Source organism: Pithys albifrons, chromosome 13 (assembly GCF_047495875.1).
Source record: "Pithys albifrons albifrons isolate INPA30051 chromosome 13, PitAlb_v1, whole genome shotgun sequence".
Classification (NCBI taxonomy): Eukaryota; Metazoa; Chordata; class Aves; order Passeriformes; family Thamnophilidae; genus Pithys; species Pithys albifrons.
In genome coordinates, this window is record NC_092470.1 from 11,180,978 (window position 1) to 11,203,772 (window position 22,795).

Here is a 22,795-nt window from a genome sequence, read left to right on the forward strand (position 1 = left end):
CAAATGACCGAGCACTGGAACAGGTGGCCCAGAGAGACTGTGGAGTCGCCCTCATTGCAGAGACTCCAGAGCCATCTGGACACAGTCCATGTGCTCCAGGATGGCCCTGCCTGAGCAGGGAGATTGGGCCAGATGACCCTCTGTGGTCCCTTCCAGCCCCACAGTCTGTGATCCTGTGCCTGCCAGCCCAGGCACTGGCACAGGCGATGCCGCTCAGCCCTCGGTGCTGCCGAATGCTTTGCATGGGCCATGTTTGCCATAAGCAAATACCGGCACAGCAGTTTGAAAGGCTTGAATTGTTGAAATTCACAGGCCTTGCAAAGCAATGGCTTTAGAAAGATTTTCACACGTTAATTTCTGCTTCCACCTTCAGCTAAGTGAGGCAAACCCCCTGACAGGCCAGCTCTGCCTCCCCATCATCACCACAATGTTTGGGGTTCTCACGGGCTCCAAGATGCATCTTTCAGTGTTTCCTGGGTCTCCAGATTTCCCTCTTGCTGGTCATTGTATGTTGTTATGGTTTCTCACAGTTGCTTTTTTCCCCCTACAGCTACTGCTAAGTCTTTAAAAACTGTGTTTTGTATTCTGCAACCAACACGGAAAGTTTTTCCTCTGAAAACCCACAATGAAATGTTACTGTGCTTCCTTCAGTCCCAAAATGCTCCATGAGTGGGATACGAAGGGCCAGAAGACACAGACCAAAATGGACAAAGATTATGCAAAAATGGACAAAGGTATACACCAAAACTGGCAGTATATGTGCACCAAAACTGAGCCAGTGAGGCTGCAAACACTTCAGAGACTCAGTTCCCCAGAGTATCTGCGGCCATTAATCCGAGGCGTGTCAGGAGCCGTGAGCAGCGGCTTGGAGGGGAGTTGGCACCCCACACACCCGAAAAACACGGGGAAAGTACGACGCCGTAGGGGATGGCACTGCCAATTCATTGTTTTCACTGCAAGTGCATTCTGCTGGAGAACCGGCAAGAATGCAGGGGGAAAAAACCGCCATAAACCAGCACTTCCTTCTCACGTGGCAGCAGCTTTTCTGCCCCGCCTGGGTGCCCGGGGCAGGGCCGGGCCGGGGAGCCGGGGCCGAGCGCCGCCGGCGGGGCGGGCCGAGCCGAGCCGGGCCGCGGGCGCTGCCGCCCGGAAGGGAAGGACACAGCGGCGGGGCCGCCCCGTGTCCGCTGCCGCCACAGCCGCCATGGCGGGACAGGGCCCCGCAGCCCTCCCGGTGCAGCTGGTGGAGCAGCCCAGGTGGGTGGGTCGCTCCCGGCCCCGCCGCGGAGCCCGGGGGGCCTGTGGGCGGGCTGCGGGGAGGGCAGGGGCGCCGGACCGCCCTGTTGTGCCGGTCTGAGGTGCCACCGGGTGGTGCTTTGGTTCCTTTGGTGTCCCCGGAGCGCGGTGGTGCTGTGCAACCAGGCGGAATCATTCGTTATTTCATTTATTCATTCATTTTTCCTCCTACATTTTGCTTCCCGCCCCCCAGGATTTTGGGGTTACTGATGAGCCTCTCGTCCATTTTGCTGTAAAATCCCTGGCACAGCGCACGCCTGGCATTGCTGTGGCCGTGCCAGCACGTGCTCCTCGATTTGGTGTGTGGAAGCAGAACCAACAAGCTTTCCACCTGCCTTAGCCCCGCAGAAGGGTTACTTTTTAAAACTTAAGTTACTTGCATATATTTGCACTGTAAGTCACATGGAAAGGACAAGTCCAGCCTTCCCAGATTGGATGTGTGAAGTTGAGAGGGATGCCTTTGCTTAACGCCTCTATCTTCTCTTTGATGTAGGTGCCTAAAATGCAGTGTGTGTGCTGCAACATCAAGGCCAGAGCCTGTAAATAGCCTTTCATCAGGCCTGCTTGTAAAACCCACATTAGAAAGAGAGATCAGCCAGCATTTAGATGAACATGCCCCCATGACTGCTTTGTTTTGTTGTTACTCTCTTGGTACCAACACTGCTGTAAAAATATCTGTGAAACAAAGCAGCATTCTAAACACACAAAAAGGAATAAAGTTAACACCTAGAATTCTGCCAACAGATTTCCCCATGGACTATAATATTTATTAATGTGATCTAGAGAAGGGATTGTACAACAAAATGGCAGAATTTGTGTCTGCTAATTGGAAGAGGGATATACCAGTCAATACCAGGGGAGAATAGAAATTATAGGGGGACCTAATACAGGTTTGTTACTGGCACCAAGATGGAAAAGTACTAAATGATCTGTTAAAGAAAATCACAACAAATAATATTTTGTAGCTTTCCATTTAAATAAGTACAAACTAAATAATTGTGACATTTCCTGTTTCTCATTGCTGTCTTCTTACTTCCACTTTACATTATCTAGGCTTCCAGGTCTAGTTTTAGACTAAATTTAGATACCATATCAGGGTTCCTGTTACTGGATTTTTGTTAGTAGACTAAAATTTTGCTTTAAGGTAGTTTTGAAGTGAATTGCTCTCAGATTTCCTGTGCTGCACTAAGATAATGGCTTGATCTGTTCTCAGCCTTTGTTTACCCACTGTTTGCATGACATGCTAAAGTATCCCACCTTTGCAAACACTGAGGAGAGACTCAGTACCTTTACAGTCTTTGGAAATAAAGCAATACGCCAGAGTTTCTTTGCATTGAACTTCCAGTGGCACATGTAGCACCTCCAAATGGAAAACCTGAAGAACTTCCTGGGAACTGTTGCTGCAATCCTGTGGACTAAATACTGTCTAAATTGCAGGGATAATCTTTGGTTTGGAATTTTAGTTCTCTAAATATGCATTTGTACAGAGTTGGGGTGGTGCCTAGTGTGGAAACTGATAAAAATCAAAACTCAGGTGGTCAGATTTAACTTTGCAGGGAGTGTCTGTGTGCGTGTGACAATTCCCAGTGCCACAAACAGGCTGTTGGTCCACACTGCCAGATTCTTCCTCAATGGCAAACAGTTTTGCAGAGCTGTGGCATAGAAGAGGTGGGTGGAGGCCATGGTATTTTGTTATCCCAGGAAACTGCCTTCCCTGCTTCTGTCTAGACCCAGCCTAGACAGAGAACTTAAATAATGACGTGCTAATCCTTTTCAAGTGAATATACACATTTCTTGTAAATTTGAATATTCTAGTCTTTGTAACAATGTTACATGAAGAGCAGAAACAGCAGTTTAATTTAGCTCCTGATGTATCAGAAAAAACACATACTTCAGAAAGTTGAATTGAATTTACTTCAAGAAACATTGAAACTTCCTGCTTTTTATGCAAACACAGTCGTTCTAACCTTTCTAATTATAGTATTTCTAACCTGCCTTTCAGATTGCAGAAGCTGAAGGAAATGTTTATATCAAAATTTGGATCAGCTCCCAAGTTTTATGCTCGTGCACCAGGACGAGTGAACCTGATAGGTAAAAGAAAAAATTAATCTTCTGTTATTTTACTGTATCTGCCATCATGGAAGTCTCGTAGTTTAAAACATGGTATGAAAATAATGATGGTCTTAATTAAATTTTTTTCAGAGAAGTTTCTTGTGACAAATGGAAAATCATACATGTTTTAGTAGCTTTTACTACACCTTGTTACAAACAGCTGCACATGCATATCAGCTTTGCAAAAAACATTATTTATAGACAGTGGTGATGGTTTTGAAAACTGGAGTAACCCTCCAGCTTATGGCTGAATACCATGGTTTTGAAAGGCTTTGGAAATCTGAAGTAGTTTATGAACAGTGCATCCACAAAATAAATTGGCATGTATTTTCTCTTTCATTATAATTTAAGTCACCAAATATAACCAGTCACACAGCAATCCATATGATAAAGCATGAAATGATTCTACCATCATCTCCTCTTACTTCATCTTCCATAGAGATGTGTCCACAGAACTTAGAATAGTTGATGTGATTCACTGGCAGACTGGAGAGACAGAATTATTTTGTATTTAGGACTTGTATTCCTGTAGCAGTGTTATTTTTGAAATCTCTCTATCCACATTAGGATTGTGCTCTCCCTGGAGCTCAGTTTCGTGTATACTGATGAAGTAACTACACATTTGAAGATTTGTTAAGTAAAAGGATCCTGCAAAACAGAGCTTTAAAATTCAGTTAGTCTATTGTGCAGTTAGTGTTAATTTGTATCTCAGTGTTGTGAGAACATGATTAAATAGACAGCATATGGTAACTGGGAATTATTCTCAAGAGAGAGGATGTTTACATCTTATGTGTTGTACACACTTGTATTAATGATTATTTAAATATAATTCTTATCTTCTTGGAAAAAAAGTCCAGAAATTGTATGTACATGACAGGGTACAAATAATGTGGGTGTTCTCATTGCTGGACAATAATCTATGTGGGTGTTTGTTTTAATTTTTGTAAGCCATAAATGTGAATATTTATAAACAGGTGCAATAGATAAAATCACTAAAGAAGAAATTTTTTGTGAAGTAATATGAAATGGAGGAAATACACCCCAAACTTTTAGTAATAAGAATTGAAAGGGGACTAAGAAATTGTGTCATACAGTAAACAACACTGAACCTGTGGAGAAGCCCTGGTACTGCTATGCTAGAGAGAACTATTCCAAACTATTTTGTCTGTTTCTTTGATAGGAGAACATATCGACTACTGTGGTTATGCTGTGCTCCCAATGGCCATAGAACAAGATATACTGATTGCAGTAGAACCTGTACAAACTCAAGTTGTGCAACTGGCAAATACCAATTCTTCATACTTGTAAGTAATTACCTTGTTTATTCACTAATTTTTATTAAGCTCTTCATGCAATTGCAATACAGGTTACCTTTTCAGAGATCTGACAAACTTCCATTGCAATACAGAGTTCTGTTGTGTAAAACAAATTCCATCAGCAGATGGAATCCCACCCACTGACTCCATGCTGTGTATGAGTTCAGAGCAGTGGGTTTGCAGCTGCTGTCTCCCACCTGTTTGTTCATACCACTCTTGTAAGGCCTCTGATTTTTCAATCTTTCTGGAAGTGCAGTTCTGTTTTCCCTTCTTGTAGCTCATCTTTCATGATATAATCCCCATAACTGGCAACAGTTCTGTTTCTTCTGGAGAAAGGAGTGACATGTTTTGTAATTGATTACTGCATAGGTAAGGTAACACTCCCCTGCTCTGGAGAACCTGGGGCTGTGTTTTCACAACAGCTTTAGCAACAATCCTGGCTCAAAAAATCTGTATTCTCTCTCTTCTACTTCCTCCTCAGCTGCTTGTTTGCAGAATTATAGACCAGTTTAGGTTGGAAGGGACCTTTGGAAATCCTTGTAAACATCCTGATGGCCTTCTGCTGGACTCCCTGCAGTGTGCCACTGGCTTTCATGTATTGGGAAACACCAAAACTGGATGCAGTATTCCAGCTATGGTCTCACAAGTGCTGAACACAGGGAAATAATCCTGCCATTCTTTCCAACTTCAGCCATGTTGTTCTGCCTCCTTCTAATAGACTGATACTTGTGTAGTTGTGTGGCAGTTCAAGTCAGGTCACTCATCCACATGAGCTTTTGTGGACATTTTGCACAAACCAGAATCAGCACAAGCTCAGTTGAAGCCATTTTTGTTATTTAAGCCAATGGTAAATTACTCCCTGAAAGCACAGTGTGTGGCAGCACAGGGTCAGGAACAGACTGCCAAAAGTGGGAACTATTTGAGCACATATTCCAGTCTAAAGCTCAGTTTGTTACAAAAACATGTTCTGAGCTTCTGCCTGTGACAGAGACATTAAAGGAAATTTGTGCTTCCATGGTAAATATAAATACTCACAGATTTTTCACTCACTCTGGAGTATGTTTTCACATTATAGCTGGGCTGAATTAAGTTTGCCACTGCCAAAAGGCAATGGCTTGATTCTTTTACCCCAAGTCTCCCTGTCCCTGCTTCTAACATCAATCCATCCTCTGCCTTTTACCACGTGTGGTACTTGTTTGTTCTTAAGGTAAAGGACACCATTGCCCTGGATTTGTCTTGATGAATTTTCTGCCATTCCTGTGAATTGCCATGCACTCAGCACTGAAGCTGACTTGGGGTAAACAGTGGGAACAAGCAGCACTGAGCAGGGGGGAAAGGAGCGAAAGATGTGCATGGGACCTTTCCTTTTCTTCAGTAGCAACCTCCCAACAGGGTTTAAGCTGCATTGCAAAACCATTCTGCAGGAGCAATAGTTTCCGAATTATAGTAGCTTTGATTAGGGAAAGTTGTTAAAATGGACAATAAATAAAGCAGTAATCAAAAGGTAAACGTTTTTAGTTGGTCTTCAAACTTTACCATATTGTATTGCAATTGAAATGGCCTCCTCCTAAGGATTTCCTACCAAATCTAGAGTTACAGCCTTTGGATTAAATTTGCACACGCCATCACTATATTTTTACATCTGCCCTAGTTTCAGTTGGAAATCATTTGCTGTAAACCATGAACCAAGAAGAGGTCTCAGAACACAGCATTAACATCTTGGTTTTGTTGAGGCACTGTTGCTTAAAAACAAAGCTGAAACATGCCCATAATTTCATAACAAAGAAATATTTTTCAACACTTTGAATGTTACACCACAAACAAAGCTGACGACAGTGTGTCTTTTTGTCCCAGCCTGTTACACTGGTAGATTTATGCCTGTGGTGAATGCACATATATAGGCCTTGGTGGACAAGGACTAACCATAACCCTCCATACAATCACTATTTCCTATTTAATTCTTGTTTTGTGAACTGGTAAAATGTGTAACGGTTGTGTAGCTTCCACCCTGCTGGTTCATGTTAACTTTTAGGAAAAATAGGACAGAGAACAGCTTGCTAGAAAAAACACCTATTTGTTTTTCATCATAAATCATCTCAACTGATCTGACACCTTTTATGTTATTGGGGCTGAAACAGTATCCAAAACTTACAGTCTTCTGAAGTTCCCGATACCTTCCCTTCACATATTATCTTTGTAATTGAGAAGTTTGTGTACAGAGAACATCTCACATTGCACTTCTGAAAACGCCTTCAGATGTACCAGAAGATGGTAATTACCAATCATTTTCCATCTCATGGCTTGAAAGTTTTGTTGCTTTGTTGTTTTTTTGTTTAGGGTTTTTTTAAATTAGAGTATTTGTACAGAGGACTCAGGCAAACTCAATGAGGTTCTGTGAGAAAGGGTTAAATTGGTCTTCCAAAAATAAAGATTATTTACTATTCATGCAGCAAAAATGCCTCAGTCACACTACTCAAAAATCTCACTTCTTCTAATTATATTGAAAAATTGGAATGCTTATGTCTGGTCCTGGAGAAGTGGCATTTTTTCCCAGGCATTTGTTAAAACAGAAAGGCTGGAACAGGCAATATCAGAACATTTTTGTTTCATGGGTATGTTTTTCCAAATTTTTTATTTTATTTTATTATAAAGTTGTCATATTGAACTGCCTGCTTTCCAGTAGGGCGTTCAGTGGCAAGCCTGAAGATTTACTGGCTTAGATAAAGCCAGGGTATATAGGAACTGGTTTTTATGAAAAATGAATGTGATAAAAAAATAGACTTAAGGATTCTGGGGATCTTGACAGTCACACATATTTTGTGAGAATTATGTCCATATGAAACCTGCCAAAATCAAAGCCATGTTTTTCTTTCATTTTCTATGTGAGAAGATTGCAAAAGTGAGCAAAATGCATTTTAAGAAGTCATTATTCTAATTTATCTTGAGAACCAGCACATATAATCATAGTATATGTCTTTGTATTCATTGAAGTTTTACTGTGTCTGAGAGTATAAAGAGAAGTATGAAGATAGAATATTTTATAAATCTTTTTTGAGGCCAAGAGGACTTCAGATTTGCTTTTTGCTGATCACTTTTACACATTGATTTCCAGCAACCTTGGATTCTTACAACAATAATTTAGGATTATTGTAGAAAACAACCATAAGGAAGCTCAGAATTTTATTAATCTTCATTACTTTTAAAAATATTTTCTATTTTACAAATACTTTGGGGGGGGGTTCTTATATTCAAAAGCAGTAAGCAAGGTGGTGTTTTATTCTCTGGGAGATTGTTCTAAATACATATGAATCTTGAAGAGTTTACAGCTGTTCTCAAACTTTCCTGGTACTGTAATCTCAATCCTCCCTTTCATGCCTTTTGTGTTACTCTACAAAACATAGTGATTTCTGACACTGTCTTTATACAGTTCTTTGGTGCAACATTGTTGATAAAATCCTGCCCCAATTTGAACAGTTCGGATGGAAGGATGGCAGCTTACATGTCAAACTGTGCACCAGTCTGATGGTTCTGCACAGTATTTCATGTTGAAATTGACTGTACAACTGCCAAAATGGTCATTCTGAGCTGATCCTCCAAGTGCAAAATCTGTCTTGTCCTGCTGAGCTGGGAGTGGGCTGTGGATGGGTACTGCAAGTGGAGTAGCTCAGCAGATCATGGCAGGCAACAGACATGAATTGTGGGGCCATTGTCACACTGGTTGTTAGTTTTGGGGGTTTGCATAACACAAAAATTGCAGCCTTTGAGTGCACCAGAATAAAGTGAGCTTTTCAGCATTTGAAGAGAATTGTATCATAGTAAAGGTGCTTTATATTAGTATAACTTTTCTCCACAAGTAGCAGAAAAATGAACCATCAAAAACATCTTTGCATTGGTGCCATTACAGGTATTAATTAGTGATGTCATTTTGGACAAAAATAAACCCAGCAAATCACTAACCTATGTAGTTTACAGATACAGACTGGGACTAGTGTAAGAATAAAAATTTCCATCTTGTTAGGAGTTGCCAATGGTCCCCCACGGTATAATTTCTTGAAACTGGTTTTCTTCCCATAAAACCTAAATATTTCCAGAAAATTCAGCTGCCTCTGTTCACATTGTTTGGCAGACCTTGCCTTGTAAAGCTTAGCCTGCAACTTTTGAATATTTTTTGTTAGATTTCTTGACATTCTCGGTGCCTTTCCCGTGTCAGTGTTGGGCCCCTGCTGTGGTGGCATCAGGTGGGTGCAGCTCCTGGGTGGTCACAGCACAGACTCCTGAACAACCTGCCTGCCCTCTGAGGCTTCTGTGTCACCCCATGCCTGTTTGGACAGCACCTCTGTAGCATTAGTTTCTTTAGGAACATTCAAGCTTACTGTTTTTATTTTATGGAAAGGACGATGAAGTAGGAATTATTCTGGAGGAGACAGATAAACTATTTAAATGAAGCAGTTTTAATTATATCTTCTAACATACATAATATAATTCTGCAGCACGAGGCCTGTTTTAGTGAAGTGCCACTCAGAGCAAGGGTAATGGAGATGAATGTCTTAGCAGGAATTACTAGAGAGCCTGAAGTTTATCTGTGTCTATTCAAAATTTGACAGGTATGATTATTTAGATTTTTACTTCTCTAAGAGATCAAGATGGCATAGACATACATGGTGAAAGGCAATGCTGCCGCAATAAAGGATGTCAATGGCAGCTTAATTTGGGGATTTATCTGGTAAATTCTCTATTTAATCAAGAATTCTTATGCTTTCATCTAAAATAACCATATAGAATTGAATAATAATGAATGTCTGTTAAAACCCCCCAAAACAAACATGTTGCACTGAAAAACATCGAACTGTTTTTGTCCATCAGCAGGTGGCAGTAACAAGCCATGTTTTTTCAAACTAAATTCAATACAAATTAAAGCCTCAAGGTTTTTCTGGTTTTGCAGGGATTTCAGTACTGGTGTTAATAATATTCAGATTAACAAAACCAAACCCCAGTGGCATAACTACTTCCTGTGTGGACTGAAGGGCATTCAGGTAAGCCAAATACATTTAACTTGTTAAATTAATGTAGGGGTAAAATACAACGAGCATAGCTATTCACCCTCAAAAGACTTCCCTGCTTCTATAGCTTTTTTGGACATTTTTATGTTAAAATTTGAGGAGGAGGTATCGGTGGGTTTGCTTTAAAATATTTTTGTTTATTAAACAAATTACAATAACATAATTATTAGTAAAGTCTTGATCAAACTCATTGTCATGATGACATTTCTGTATTTTGAAGTGAAAAAGAATGCTTTCCAGTGGAATAATCTAATTAAAATTTGCTTTAAAAAAGGTTTGGAGGCTTGTCTGTCAGGACACAAAGATCATACTTTGGTCCTTTTCTTCCTGTGGAAACACTTCTAAAATCCATGAACTTCCACTGATATTGGAAACCTATAATTTGTGCACAACAACTGAATGAAGTTGAGTTATGAAGTAGGCAACAGAAAAATGTGAAAACTGAGTAAACAGCATACAGAAGAAATACTCCATTAAGAACCATTACTTATCCTGGTTTTCAGTGTTTGAATGGGATTTTCAAAATTTCCTAAGTTAAAAGTGCAGCTATGCAGGAAATTACACTCTTACGGGAAAGGCAGGAACACTGAACAGACAGACAGACAGACACTTTCCTGTCTGCTCATTTGAGCTTTATCTTCTGCATTGGGAGCTCTCCTGTCTCCACACTGGCGTGAAGACCAAGCTGCTTGAGAACCCGAGTGCAGATCATCTCTCTGTCCTGGGAGGCGGCCTAAGCTCACCAGAGGGGCTCCTGCAAAGCTCACCAGCTGCTTGCTGGTGATTCATGGCCCTTGGAGGTAAAAATCTCAGTGCAGTGGTATTTCTGGAAGGGCAGATGGGATAAGCAGTGATGGCTCAGTCAGGAACAGGTTGCCACAGCCATCCCAAATTATGGGTAGATATGGTTTTTGAAGCACATGAAGTTTGCCTCAGGATAGGCCATGTAGGTCACCCCATGGGATGGTCCAGTGGGCAAACAGCCAACAAAGCCTGCCTCAAACCTGCCACTAGAGGCTTCAAAATACAGTATTTGGAACAATCAGTGCCACAAATAACTTTATTACAATCCACAGTCCCTAAACAGACCCCTGTCTCTATGTACAGACCCCAATAAATGACTTATGTGTGCAGTAACATGAGTATTTTCAATTTTGTATTGCTCTGTAACACGGGCATTTAAATTGCATTGACTGTAGAGATATAGATTAGGTTTCTTTACAATATATCCTTTCTTATATTAAGGCTAGCATGACCAATTGACTTTATTTATTTTGCAGTCTGCTACTGAGATTTGTTTCCTAAGGACAAACTTTCATACTTGAAGGTTAATTTACAAAGCAGGTTTGCAGACTCTAGTACTGGCAGAAAATAAGCATAAATGTTACAGACTTAAGAAATAGTGAAATACAAGTACTCAGAGGGTCCAGCAGGATAATCTGTTTATATTGAGTTGAACATGCTATCCTTTTGGGACAGAACTATTGCAGAACTTGGCAAAGTCCATTTTCATTTTTGAAACTGAAGTACGTTTTCTATTTAAACATCGCGTGATAAGTCTGCAAGCCTGATTCACATTCAAGACAATCCAGAAACTGGGGATCAGTTTCTGGTTACTCAAGCATTTTCTGTTTTTGAACAAGCCTGTCTAGTGTTCTCTGTGAAGGGGCATGGGCAGCAATAGTATTTTAGGTATGAATTTCCTATATTTGTAGAAAGGGAAATTCAAAATAATTTGAACTGATGGTAGAAGACTTTAAAGGAGTCTCTTTGTGTTTGCTGATCTCTACCACTGGTACTTTGGATTGAAGTTGTTTCAGGAAAAGTAGTAGAAATCATTTGAAGGTGGACATTTCTTTATGAAAACACTGCTGTTTTTTTCTGATTATTGACACTGTAATGTGGTTTACTGATGTATAAATTGCATCAGAATTCAGCTATCCATATACCTCCCATATACATTCAATGATTTTTAAATAAGTGCTTTGGGAATGTTTCCAACTGACAGCAGAGAGAAATGTATATTAAAGCAATTTTAATAAAAAGACAAAGCAACTAAAGAATAATTAAAAGAGTATGTACACAAGGATTTATGACTTCTGGATGAAATGTATTGTCTGTGATATCTCTCGTGCATGTAAAAGTATTTTAAACTTTATTCTAAAATAGCATGACAGAGACCATCCCTGCTGGTAGGTGTGTCTTTGTGCCTCCTAAAGCACAGAGTCCCTTAAGTACCGTTTGCTTTTCCCAGGATCGGTCCTGTGAGTGCTTCAGGAGATGAGTATCTGCCTTTGAGTACAGCTGCATGGCTGCTATTCCCCATCAGCATCATGTGGCTCCCTAATACCATGGGCCAGCATTAGAAGTGAAGCATTAAGTGGACCTTAAGCTCTTCAGGATGCCTTAAGTGAAGAGCTGTTGAGGAAAGGACCAAAGTAGGGTATGAAGTGATTGGTAACTGTCACCACGGCAGCTCAGAGCAGAGCCTGTTGCTGCAAAACCCACCCACGAAGCTTGGTAAATTCTTGGGCATTCAGCCCATGCTGAGTTCTGCTTGGGGTACAGTTATATGTTTGTGTACAGGAATTGCAGACATACCTTTGGCTGAAGCCCTACAATTGGCTTTGTTCTTAAGGAATAGAAGGAAATTTTGCTTTTGCTTTATTTTAGAGATACCAGAAGCAGGTCCTTGGTTCCAGCAACTCAGCAGAAGGATTCTCTTTCTAAGTATCAGATAATTGCAAGCCTGAGCCTGTCTGTACTTGAAACTGAGATTGTTTATTTTTCATTGTTAGGAACATTTTGGTCTTAACAACCCAACTGGAATGAATTGTCTGCTAGATGGAACCATCCCTCCAAGTTCTGGTCTCTCTAGCTCCAGTGCTTTGGTGTGCTGTGCAGGACTCGTGACACTCAGAGCTAATGGAAAAACCCTCTCTAAGGTAATTTACTGTAAAACACGAGAGTGTCAGCAGTAAAATTCTACTTAAAATTAAATATTGTTAATGCCTGTAAACATTAAAAACACGATACAATTGTTTTTGCAAAGAGTTGTTGGATATAAACTTAAGATATTGCACAATTGAGCAAACATCTTTGGCCAAATTTTGGCAGGATTTGAATTTGGCAAGAAAACAGGCTTACATTAAAGCTGAAAAAAGGAGCATTATTGTAAGCCTGTATTTTGGCCAACCATCAGGTCCATGCCTGGACCAGATGTGCTATCTGCAGGCCAGGACTGAGGATATATGTGCTGAAGCATGTGGACCACACCCCCGAGGCCTTTACCCTCTCCCTGAATGACTTTTCATGGCTGTAACTGCAGAGCATCTGTTGGAGGCCTGTGGAACAATTTCTTGATAAATTATATAATCAGCACAAAGTAGAGGTAAAATTCTTCCATCTGACTCTCCTTATTCTCTTCATAGTTTTTTCAGAATGAACATATTTACAGTCCTAAATGTATTCCTCACTTTTAAACAAACATTAGTCTAAAAACAAACCCCAAGTATGTGACCTCTTAGCAGTACAACTGTCAGTAGAATTCGGCTCATGTAATACAACTTTCTGGAGGAGTCATGGTCCTTGAAGGTGCCATATGGGAATGAACTTCTCTCCAGTAAAAATGTCTGGTTAAGTGAAACTAGGATCATAAATTAGAACCTTGTAAGGAAGAGGGAAGAACAGATCTAAATGTGACTGTTACGTCTTTGTGCCTATTGTCTAAGGCAGATACTCCCAAATTGTGGTACAAAGCCAGCTGAAAGTGGCACATGATGGCAGCTGTTAACTCTGCTGGTAACAAGCCCTTCTCTGAGCCATGAGGTCAACAGATTCCCACAGAAGGCATTTGCTGATCTCTTGTGATTTACTTCTATCTGTAGCTGTGGTTGCAGCAGTTGCTCAGCAGTGAGTGCACCATCCACCCTGCGCAGCTCAGCGGCTCAGCTCAGTGCCAGGCAGGGCTGAGGCAGGAGGAAGCAGGTGGGTGAGGCAGGGCAGCTTTTTTATGTAGGAGGATGTGGCTACAGGCACTGTCACCCTGATTTGTGCTGGTGCAAGGTGTGGTCAGAAGGTAAGTAAGGGACTGGACACCCTGACAGAGTCTCTGGTTTTGAGATGAGACTTGCAGAGCAGTGGTAGAAAAAAACATGGAACTGAGGATCCCACTCAGATGAATGCGATGTGGCAGGTAAAATGTTGCAGGTGTTTTGCATAGATGGTCTTACCACAGGTCAGCACCATCTCTGATGGTGGTCACTAAAGGAGCTGAGCTTGGGAACTACTGATCAGAAATCACTGGAGTGCACGTGTTCAGAAACTGGGTATCTGCAAAAGCCATAAAACTGACAGAGGTCAGAAAGCCCAAATTTTACTAGGGAGAAGAAAGCTGTATCCAGAACCAGAAGCCGGGTTTTCATTATTCCATGAAATACTGCACAGCCTTCTTCAGGGAATAAATGATACAGTGTGTTCTTGAGCTGAATTTACACGTGGCTGGGGAGTACTGGCTGGCATTATGCCAGACTTGTTGTAAAGAAAGGTGCAAAACTCCTTCTGGCATTTTAATAGAAAATTTCAGAGAAACAGAAGGAAGACAGAGACTCCACTGAATGGCTTTCCTTCTCCTCATGTCCTGTTTAATCAACCCAAAGTCTTTTCTTGCTGGTTGAAAAATGTGTTGAAAGTTAAGCTTGTGTCTGAAATACAGTTGGACAAACACAAGAGACACAATTACACATTTTTGTCAGGAAATCCTGCTGTCTGCAGCCAGATATTTTGCACTTGTGAAGAAAAATGAGCAATTAATGTACAGATGAGAATTCTCAATAGCCAACATAGGCGCAGTTAAGAACATCTCCAAGGTTTTGTGTGCTTGCATAGACCAAGGCACCTGGTTGTGGTGGTGAAGAGAGAGGATGACAGCTCTGAAGACTGATTACTTTTGCCCAGGCTTTAAATTTTCCCAAATCTTACAGGACAGTAAAAACAACTTCAGTGTTCTTTGCTAATTTATGATTTAGCATTGGAGACTTCTTGTGTCTGGCTAAATCCAGATTCTCTGTTGCACTGAATTTATGCTTAGCCTTGCAGAGCTGCCTCGTAGAAGGCAGAGCTGGTCTGAGTATAAATTAGAGCAATCTAGGCATGGGAGCCCTCAGATGCATAAAATGTGCTCTGGCCACTTCTCCCCAGCTCCTGATGCACCCTGTGCTTGTGTCAGTGGTGTCTGTGTGGGATCCAGCAGTGCTGGCTGTGCATCAGCAGGGAGCTCCCCCATGGCGGGGGAGTTCTCAGCTGAGCAGGAACAGGGGCTTTCCAGATCATTTCTATGAGAAAGCAAAGCAGGACCTTACATTTTTAAGGCTTTGGATATTTATGTGTTTGTTTATTTTAAAGAAGAAATATCATTGTACCCATCCCCTCCATATTTTTTTTCAAATACTTTGTAGTTGCGAAAGTTGTAAATTGTAATATTTATGAGTAACAATATTTGGTCATGGCAGTAATTTTATGAGAAAAGATTGACTTTTTGCCCCTCATTAGTCTGATGGACTTTGCAAAATCTTAGTATGATGGTTTGTAGCAGCAGTACAGGAAATTTTTGGCTTTGGAATAAAATTTGGCTGAATCCTGGGGCTTCTGTAGCCAAAGTTATGAAAAATCGACCTTATACTGAATGGAACATTTATCTGTCTTGCTTCTGTGAAACTATTTTTATGAGAATATTTTAGTTATACACTCTTTTTCCTGATAAATGTAAGTTTAAAATAGTAACTGCAGAGTAAGAGTCACTGAAATTTAGAGCTTTTATGAGATAACACTTCCAGTGTGAAGTTTGGGCCTATGAGATTAAGAGCCAAAAAAACCTCAGAATTAAAAAAAACATTGTAAAAGCATGGCTAGAATTTCATGGTGGCTTACTTTAAAAATAGCACTTTTTTGACGTTGAAAGCTAAATCAGAAAAAATCTGCTCTCAGTAATTGTGTGTAGCAGTCTGCAACAGGGCATTGTTTCAGTGTGCATACAAATTTATTTTTTTTTAAAAACCCATCGCACACATACACAATAGTTTAGGGGAAATACCAGTTCAAGACAATTCAGCCAGATGTGAAGTGCTAACCAGTTGCAGCAGTGCAATAGCATTCAAATAACAAGATGGAAAATGTAGAATGAGATCTTTAAAAAGAATCCATTTTTCTCCTCCCAACCAGGATACCAGTCTGAGGCTGTGTTGGCACCACTCAAACAGCAGCAATGCTCAGTAGTTTTTGATTTTAGAGCGATTTTTATTTCACTGTTACAAAATCAATCTTTTCTATAACTTTTCATCAGCAGAAGATACTTTTTGTAAAGGAAATAGAATAACGCTTTAAATTGTCCCAGCTTTGTGTTTCGTGGTAGGCATTAATGAGTACAGAAAATCACTTAGTACTTTGAGCAACTAGATTTACGTGAAAGATGTGATGATAACGTTGCTGTCCAATTGTAAAGTCTTCTGCAACTAAGGTCTGTTCAGCCACCTTAATATTTTTTCTGTTCCGCCATGCTGGGCAGCTGTGCATGCACTTATTGGGAAGAAGAGATCAGAAGTGAATTGGGTTTATTTCATTGAATGTGAAACATTGAGCACAGGAAGTTGAATTATACTTGACTTCATCTAGACTGAGAAAAATCTGTCAGGCAGAATGATAAATAAAGGACCTGAATGTAATCTGTAATGGCACAGTGTCCATTGGCTTCCATTTTCCTAAGCTGTGGCTCAGATGAATTTGAGTGTGGGTTTTAAACATTTTTAAGTGGCATTTCAACTGTTACTATACCTGCCATGTCACTGATTTCAGTGGGAGAATAGATATGCCAACTGAAATCCTTTCTGCCTTGTTTCTGGAGCCGTGTATTCATGTATATAATAGTGGAAGGGCTTAAGTTGAACCTTTTACCATTTCCTAATAATTTTTCTGATGTGCACTAGGGCTTTAACACCTGTCTAATACCTACCCTTGCCTATCTGGTGAGAAGACCTGTGAGTACACAAATTGATAGTGTGACTTTGAAAGTAATAACTTGTGCTGATAGTACTGCTTAGGATTGGTTTCAAAGTTATTTATTTTTATAATTTATTTTACTGATACATCAAATATGTTTGATAAATGCATGCTCGGGTTATTTCTATGAGAAACTCAGATTGTTTGCACACAAAATGGCACAAATATTGTAATTTAAATTTCTGTTAACACTGAGAAATGCTAAAGTTCCTTTCTCCCTGTGAAACTGAAAAAAGGAGGGCTCTTTAGCTTGTTAGGTTTGACCGTGTGTGTTTGTAATCAAGGGGAAACAGAGTTCTTTGGAGCAGTGGTAATCAAAGGCCATAATCTCTCATCAACCAAATTGATAACCTTCTATATGAGCGTGTTCGAGGGCAGGTGAAGTCAAGCTAAGATTGCTGTGCTTATGAGGACATCCAGATACTATCTGACAAATATTTTCCCATTTTGGAAAAAAGTAACCATAATTACCTTGCAAAACATATATGAGGTTTAGCTAATTGGGATTCTATGTGCAAACTGGAAGCAGATGGTGACTTTCAGCAATCTGTTCCTAGTCTGGAGCAGAGATTAAAAATTAAGACATTCCTGGTGATAAAAATACCCTCAAAATTTAGGCATTATTTTATACCTTGATAAATGAAACATAATGCCTAATATTTCAGGAGTTATTTTCATACATCCATAAAATGTACACAGTTTGGAAACTATCACTATGTAACTAGAGTTTAACTACACCCTACATAATGGAGAATGTTTTCTTCTTAATGTAAAATACTCGTCTTTATCTATAAATGTTTCTCCCTCATTTTCAGTATTCTATATTGTGAACCAAACTGTGTGGAATTTCATAGAAAATCTACACTACATCTGCCACTAAATTACCAACATTATTTGTTGTAAAGGAAAGCAGCAGACTGAGTCTGACTTTTTAGATTAAATTGACCAAAATGTTAAGGAATGTTCATCAGGAAACCATTACCGTATTTCCGCAGAGAGACTAAATGCAAGCACAGGACTTTTGGCTGACTAGGTGTTTAAATATTCCAGTTACTTAAATTTGCATGCCAGAGAGACTTTTGGAGCCCTGGAAATGACAGTGCTAAAAATAATTTATATTGACAATTTCATTTTCTTCATAGAGCTTCCCTTCAGGAACAATAAAATTTAATTTTTTAAAATTATTATTTTAAAGATTAGTTATCATTACTACTCTATTGTAATATATAGGAAATCTAGCACACTGAACTTTGGCCAAAATGAACTTACATTAAACCACTGAGGCAGATGTAATTTAATACTATCATTCTATGGAGAAGATTGCTTTATTTTGGCTGCTGTCATTCTGGATTTGTATATATCAAGTTTCTGTGTAATGTAGGGTGAGCTGTTCCAAAAAAATACTAAGCAACACTAATTCTGTTTTACTAACAAATATTTGCCTGTCTCCTACTCACTAATTGTCTTACTCTTTTAAGGGGTTTAATCTTACATAAGTTTACTTCTTTTAAGGGCTATGTGAGATTTCAAGGGATTGATCCCTGGTTTGGAACATATTGACAGTGACAGTTATATAGGGACAAATTCTGTCACAGTTTACACACTGTCCAGACCCATTATTGTGTGAGTGAAAATCAGAGCAGTTGACCCTTGGCCTCTTTGTGAGCAAGGGAACTATTAAAGGTGAAACTTCCTTATCTGTTCTCAATCAGATAATTCTTTAGCTGTCTATTTTTAGGACCTTTTTGTAAGTAAGTGATCATCTATTCACTTTCATTATTCCTCAGATACCTAAATAGTTTTGTACATTAAGGCCTTCATGTTCATTATCAATAATATAAAACTGGAAGTAAATAAATGATGAGGCAACAGAGAATCAATTGAGCTGTACTGGTGGTTCATAATTTATCAGTTCTTTGACTTGAAAGACCAGAAGCACTCAGCTGTAAATCAAAACCTGAATTTGAGGTGTTTCATATTTAAACATAAACCAGCAGAGAAAAATAAGTAGTAATGAAAAGTATCACTTTACTGAAAACCCACTTTTTCCATTAAAATCCAAAACAAGGTAACATGATGCATAGTTACTGATGAGTTATTACAAGAAATCTCTTCATCTAGAGTAACCACACGTAAGGCAACTAATAATAAAAAATCACAGTCCTTCTTTGTCAGACTAAATTATATCTCCACTAATATGATTTCCCAGATTAGACTTTCTGCAAGCTGGATAGGAAATCTCGTGGCTCAAAGATAAAACAGATTTAAGTGGTAGTAATTTCTTTCTTTGTAACCCAAGATTGACTTGCTCCTTATCAGGGAGAACCTTAAATTGTTTCAAACAAAAAGCAGAGGTAGTTAGTAGAGCTCTTAGATCAAAAGCTAGCCCAGGTCTGCACGTGGGGGCCAGTTGCCTGCTAGACAAACTGGTAAGTACTGCCTTCTGCAATAGGATACATTCTGAACAGACTTTAGAATTAAACTACTGAAAAGGAACAGCCTAAAAAAATTACATTTTGAACGTGGTTAGTTTTGGATTTTTCCAAATGCTCCAGCTGAAGTTGTCTGAAACCTGAGAGCAGCTTCCTTAAGTAATTAATTCACATAAATTTCTTAATGCTTAACTGTTTGTTAGTGAATTGTGTGCCCTGACATTCTACTCCTAGTGATGTAGCTTTGTATTGTTTTAATTATGAATATTCTCATTTAAAGTGTTGTATCATTTTTTTGTTGGATAAACAACAAAAAAAAACCCCATTATTATATCATGAAACTCATTGATACTAAACATCTCCCATGGAAGCACAGCCAACCTGCCCTGTGGACTTGCCAACAGCTATAAAAGTGCTGTTTGCGTGGATAATGCTGGGTCTGGCATTGAAAAGCTGCAATATTTAGTGTTTCTTGACAGATCACCAGGGAGACTCCAAGGTTTAACTCACCTACCAGCTACTCCTGCTGTCATGTTACGCTCCTGCTCTCCCTGCCCCGAGGCTGAACAGACCAAGTGCAGAAACAGCTCAGGGATTGCTAAACTAACTGGAGGTATTTTCAGTTTCCATCCCAGCTACCCTGCTCACTGTTGCTCTTTTTCACAGCCCTCCCTACAGGCAGCACAAGGGAACAGTTCGCTTCAGCCATGCCACTGCCAGAGCAGGTTTGAACAAAGGGACTTGGCACAGCAGGGGCAGACGTGGTCACGTCATCTCTCCTGTAACCTCAGTGGCAGAGGTGTAGTGGTGCTGAACTGGCTGAGGTTGCATTACCATATGTTTACGCCAACACTAATTAACACACATTTTATGTGACTCATTTGTCACATTAAAATAGCAAATAATACAGTGACCTCTTCTCTAAGGTAGGCTAAGACAAGCTGTAAGTCTGCTTTTCTCCTCCCTTACCAAACAAGATAGTTAAACTGAGAAAGATTCAGGAAGAAGCCACATGAACAATTGAAGGTACAGAATGACCTCCATAAAAGTATGTTAGGACTCTTTGGAAAAAGTAATTTAAAGGAGAAAGTGAGTGAGATCCATAAAGCGAAGATGGTAATTGATGGAGTGGATAGGAATCAGTTGTTCATTGCCCTCAAATGGTAAGAGCCAGAAGGTATGAAATGAAGCTTGACTATGTTAATAGTCAACAAAAGGAGACGGTTCTGCACTTGACAAGTTGTAGAAGTCCTTGTTACTGGAAGACCTACATGTTAAAATTATCAGTGAGTTAAAAGAGTGCCTGAACAAATCCATATATAAGAAATCCACTGAATTAGTAGCTAAGGGTGCAGAATTCACATTCAGCCTAGGAAACTGTTTATCAAAAAATGAAGTCCTGGAGAAATATCCTGTATACTTGGCCTCTGGTCCATACTAAGAGACTGTTTCCAGGTACAAGATACAGGACTAAATGTGGCATTGGATTGACCCATGAAGGCTGCTTTTATCTTATTGTATTTTATATTTTTATTCCAACTCAAGTCTTTTAATGAATTTTATCTAGCTGACATCCCCTTACTCTTGGGCATGCTCTCAGGCACATGTGGGATTCAGGGGGTTGTCCTGGGCAGGGCCTGGAGCAGGACTTTAGGATCCTTGGGGGTCCCTTCCAACTCAAGATACTCTGTGATTCTGTGGTTATATGCACTACCTTGCTGGCTTGTCTTTTTCACAGGGGGGTGAGATCAAAGGAAGCATCTCCTGATGTTTGAGCTTTTTGAAATACTGTGTTAAATATGTCACTTTGCTTGTTTAGTAATGTAGATGACAGATTAGGACTTACTATCTGCATGATAGTTATTGCTCACAAATGATGACCTGGTCTAGTTAATCCTTTTGGAACAACTTCCTGGAACAATAATACAGAAATTCAGAGGGCAGTAGCATATGTGGATCTCATAATAGTTGACATAAGGAAATTTTTAATTCATCTGATTAACTGGGTTTTTTTCTCTTGAGTCATAATAATGCTACTATTCAGACCCATTTTAACTTAGATTTTAGAATCTTTTTGTTTCACTTTTCATTACCATCATATTATTAATGAGATTGTAAATCCATCCTCCCATGGTTTCCCTGAGACCATATTCTTTAGAGAAACAAGCCACAATACTGGAAATAGGGAGAGTTTTGAATTCTTATTTCAGCTTTGTGACTGATTCCCATGACTTTGAACAAATCATGTAGATATCTGTGCTGTCTCTGAGTGGAAGATAACAGCAGCCTTATAGGAATGCTTTTAAAGTAAACTCTGTGAAATTCTGTGAAGACTTAAATTAAGATTTATTAGTGTTTTTGAAATACTGCTTTAGGGATGGAAAAGCATGCTAATGAGTCTTGGGTGAGTAGGACTAGTTATGTTTTGTGGTTGGCTCAAAGTGATCTCTCATATGAATCAGAATATGTGGGATGCAAGTGGTGTCTACGTGCAGATGGATTTATTCTTTCTGTGTCTTTCTCATGGCGCTTCATGAGGAGCAAATACCTGCTTTGACCTAGTTCAGTGAGAAAGCCTGTCCTAGGACTCCTGCAGAGCTCAACAGGGACAACATTTTTTATTTTACATGCATAACAGTTGCACTTTGAAGCCCCCAAGGAGTGCCTGGCCCCCTCTGACCAATCTGCCTGAGAGGTGATGCTGTGGTGTAGCCAGGGGTGCAGTATCCCAAAATATGGCTGTGAGAGTGCCCTGAGCTACTTCTCTGCAGGAACTGCAGTGCAGAAGGAGGGCATTGCATGCCTAGGTGTTGTTCAGACAGACATCTGAGATGTTGCCAAATTGTGCAGTGAAGTCTGGGATCTGAGAGGCTCTGTATTTTTACAGGTCAGACATACACTGCAGAGATATAAATAACAGATGGTTCAAACAGTCCTTGCCCTAAAGAGCTTCTGAGGGTCTAAAGTTGAATGGAAACAAGGCACTGTTCTGAGATAGGCAAAAGTTGTTTCCTTTTATTACATGGTTCTCACAGATTTATTTTCTTAGAGAAGCCTAAACTCTAAGAACTTGTGTAGTAAAATGTGGGGGTTTTCCAGTTTCTAGTAATGAAGTCACACATATTTATAACATTATCATCTAAGAATCCAAAGTAGCAATTGCTAATTACAAAGAGGGGGAAGATACTCTTAATTTTACTGAGGAAATGAAGCCATGATAATTAAAGAGACTTTCTCTGAATCACAAGAATGTGGAGCTAGAAATTGAGCCCAGATCTCCTGACATGCGGTTCGCTGCTTCAGTCATATGACCATCCTTTTCCAAGTATCAAATATGTACACAAGGCTCTCCAGTTTAGTCTTCACATTAGTTTCCAATGAAACTTTGCCCTTTCACTCATTTTAGCAAAAAGGCAAACATTTGCCCATTTGTCTCAATAGTAAGTAGAAACTGCCCTCCATACAGATGATTTCCTCTCCATTCACAGGCTCCTCATCCTAGTATTAGAAGGCCAGCCTGTGTCAG

The 22,795-nt window shown here is 39.8% G+C and overlaps 1 protein-coding gene across 2 annotated transcripts in view; it reads left to right on the forward strand.

Annotated features, from left to right (window-relative positions):
• The first annotated feature begins 633 nt into the window (after positions 1-633).
• GALK2 (galactokinase 2) overlaps positions 634-22,795 on the forward strand; it is a 47,879-nt gene continuing 25,717 nt past the window's right edge. Inside the window, exons 1-5 of one of the 2 annotated variants that reach the window (XM_071568634.1) lie at positions 634-734; positions 3,299-3,387; positions 4,589-4,712; positions 9,667-9,757; positions 12,583-12,729. In XM_071568634.1, the coding sequence (XP_071424735.1) occupies positions 3,318-3,387; positions 4,589-4,712; positions 9,667-9,757; positions 12,583-12,729 (432 nt within the window). In that variant the 5' untranslated portion in view covers positions 634-734; positions 3,299-3,317. Of the gene's footprint in view, positions 735-1,049; positions 1,258-3,298; positions 3,388-4,588; positions 4,713-9,666; positions 9,758-12,582; positions 12,730-22,795 lie in introns of those variants that run through there. The other variant, XM_071568633.1, reaches the window with a different exon arrangement.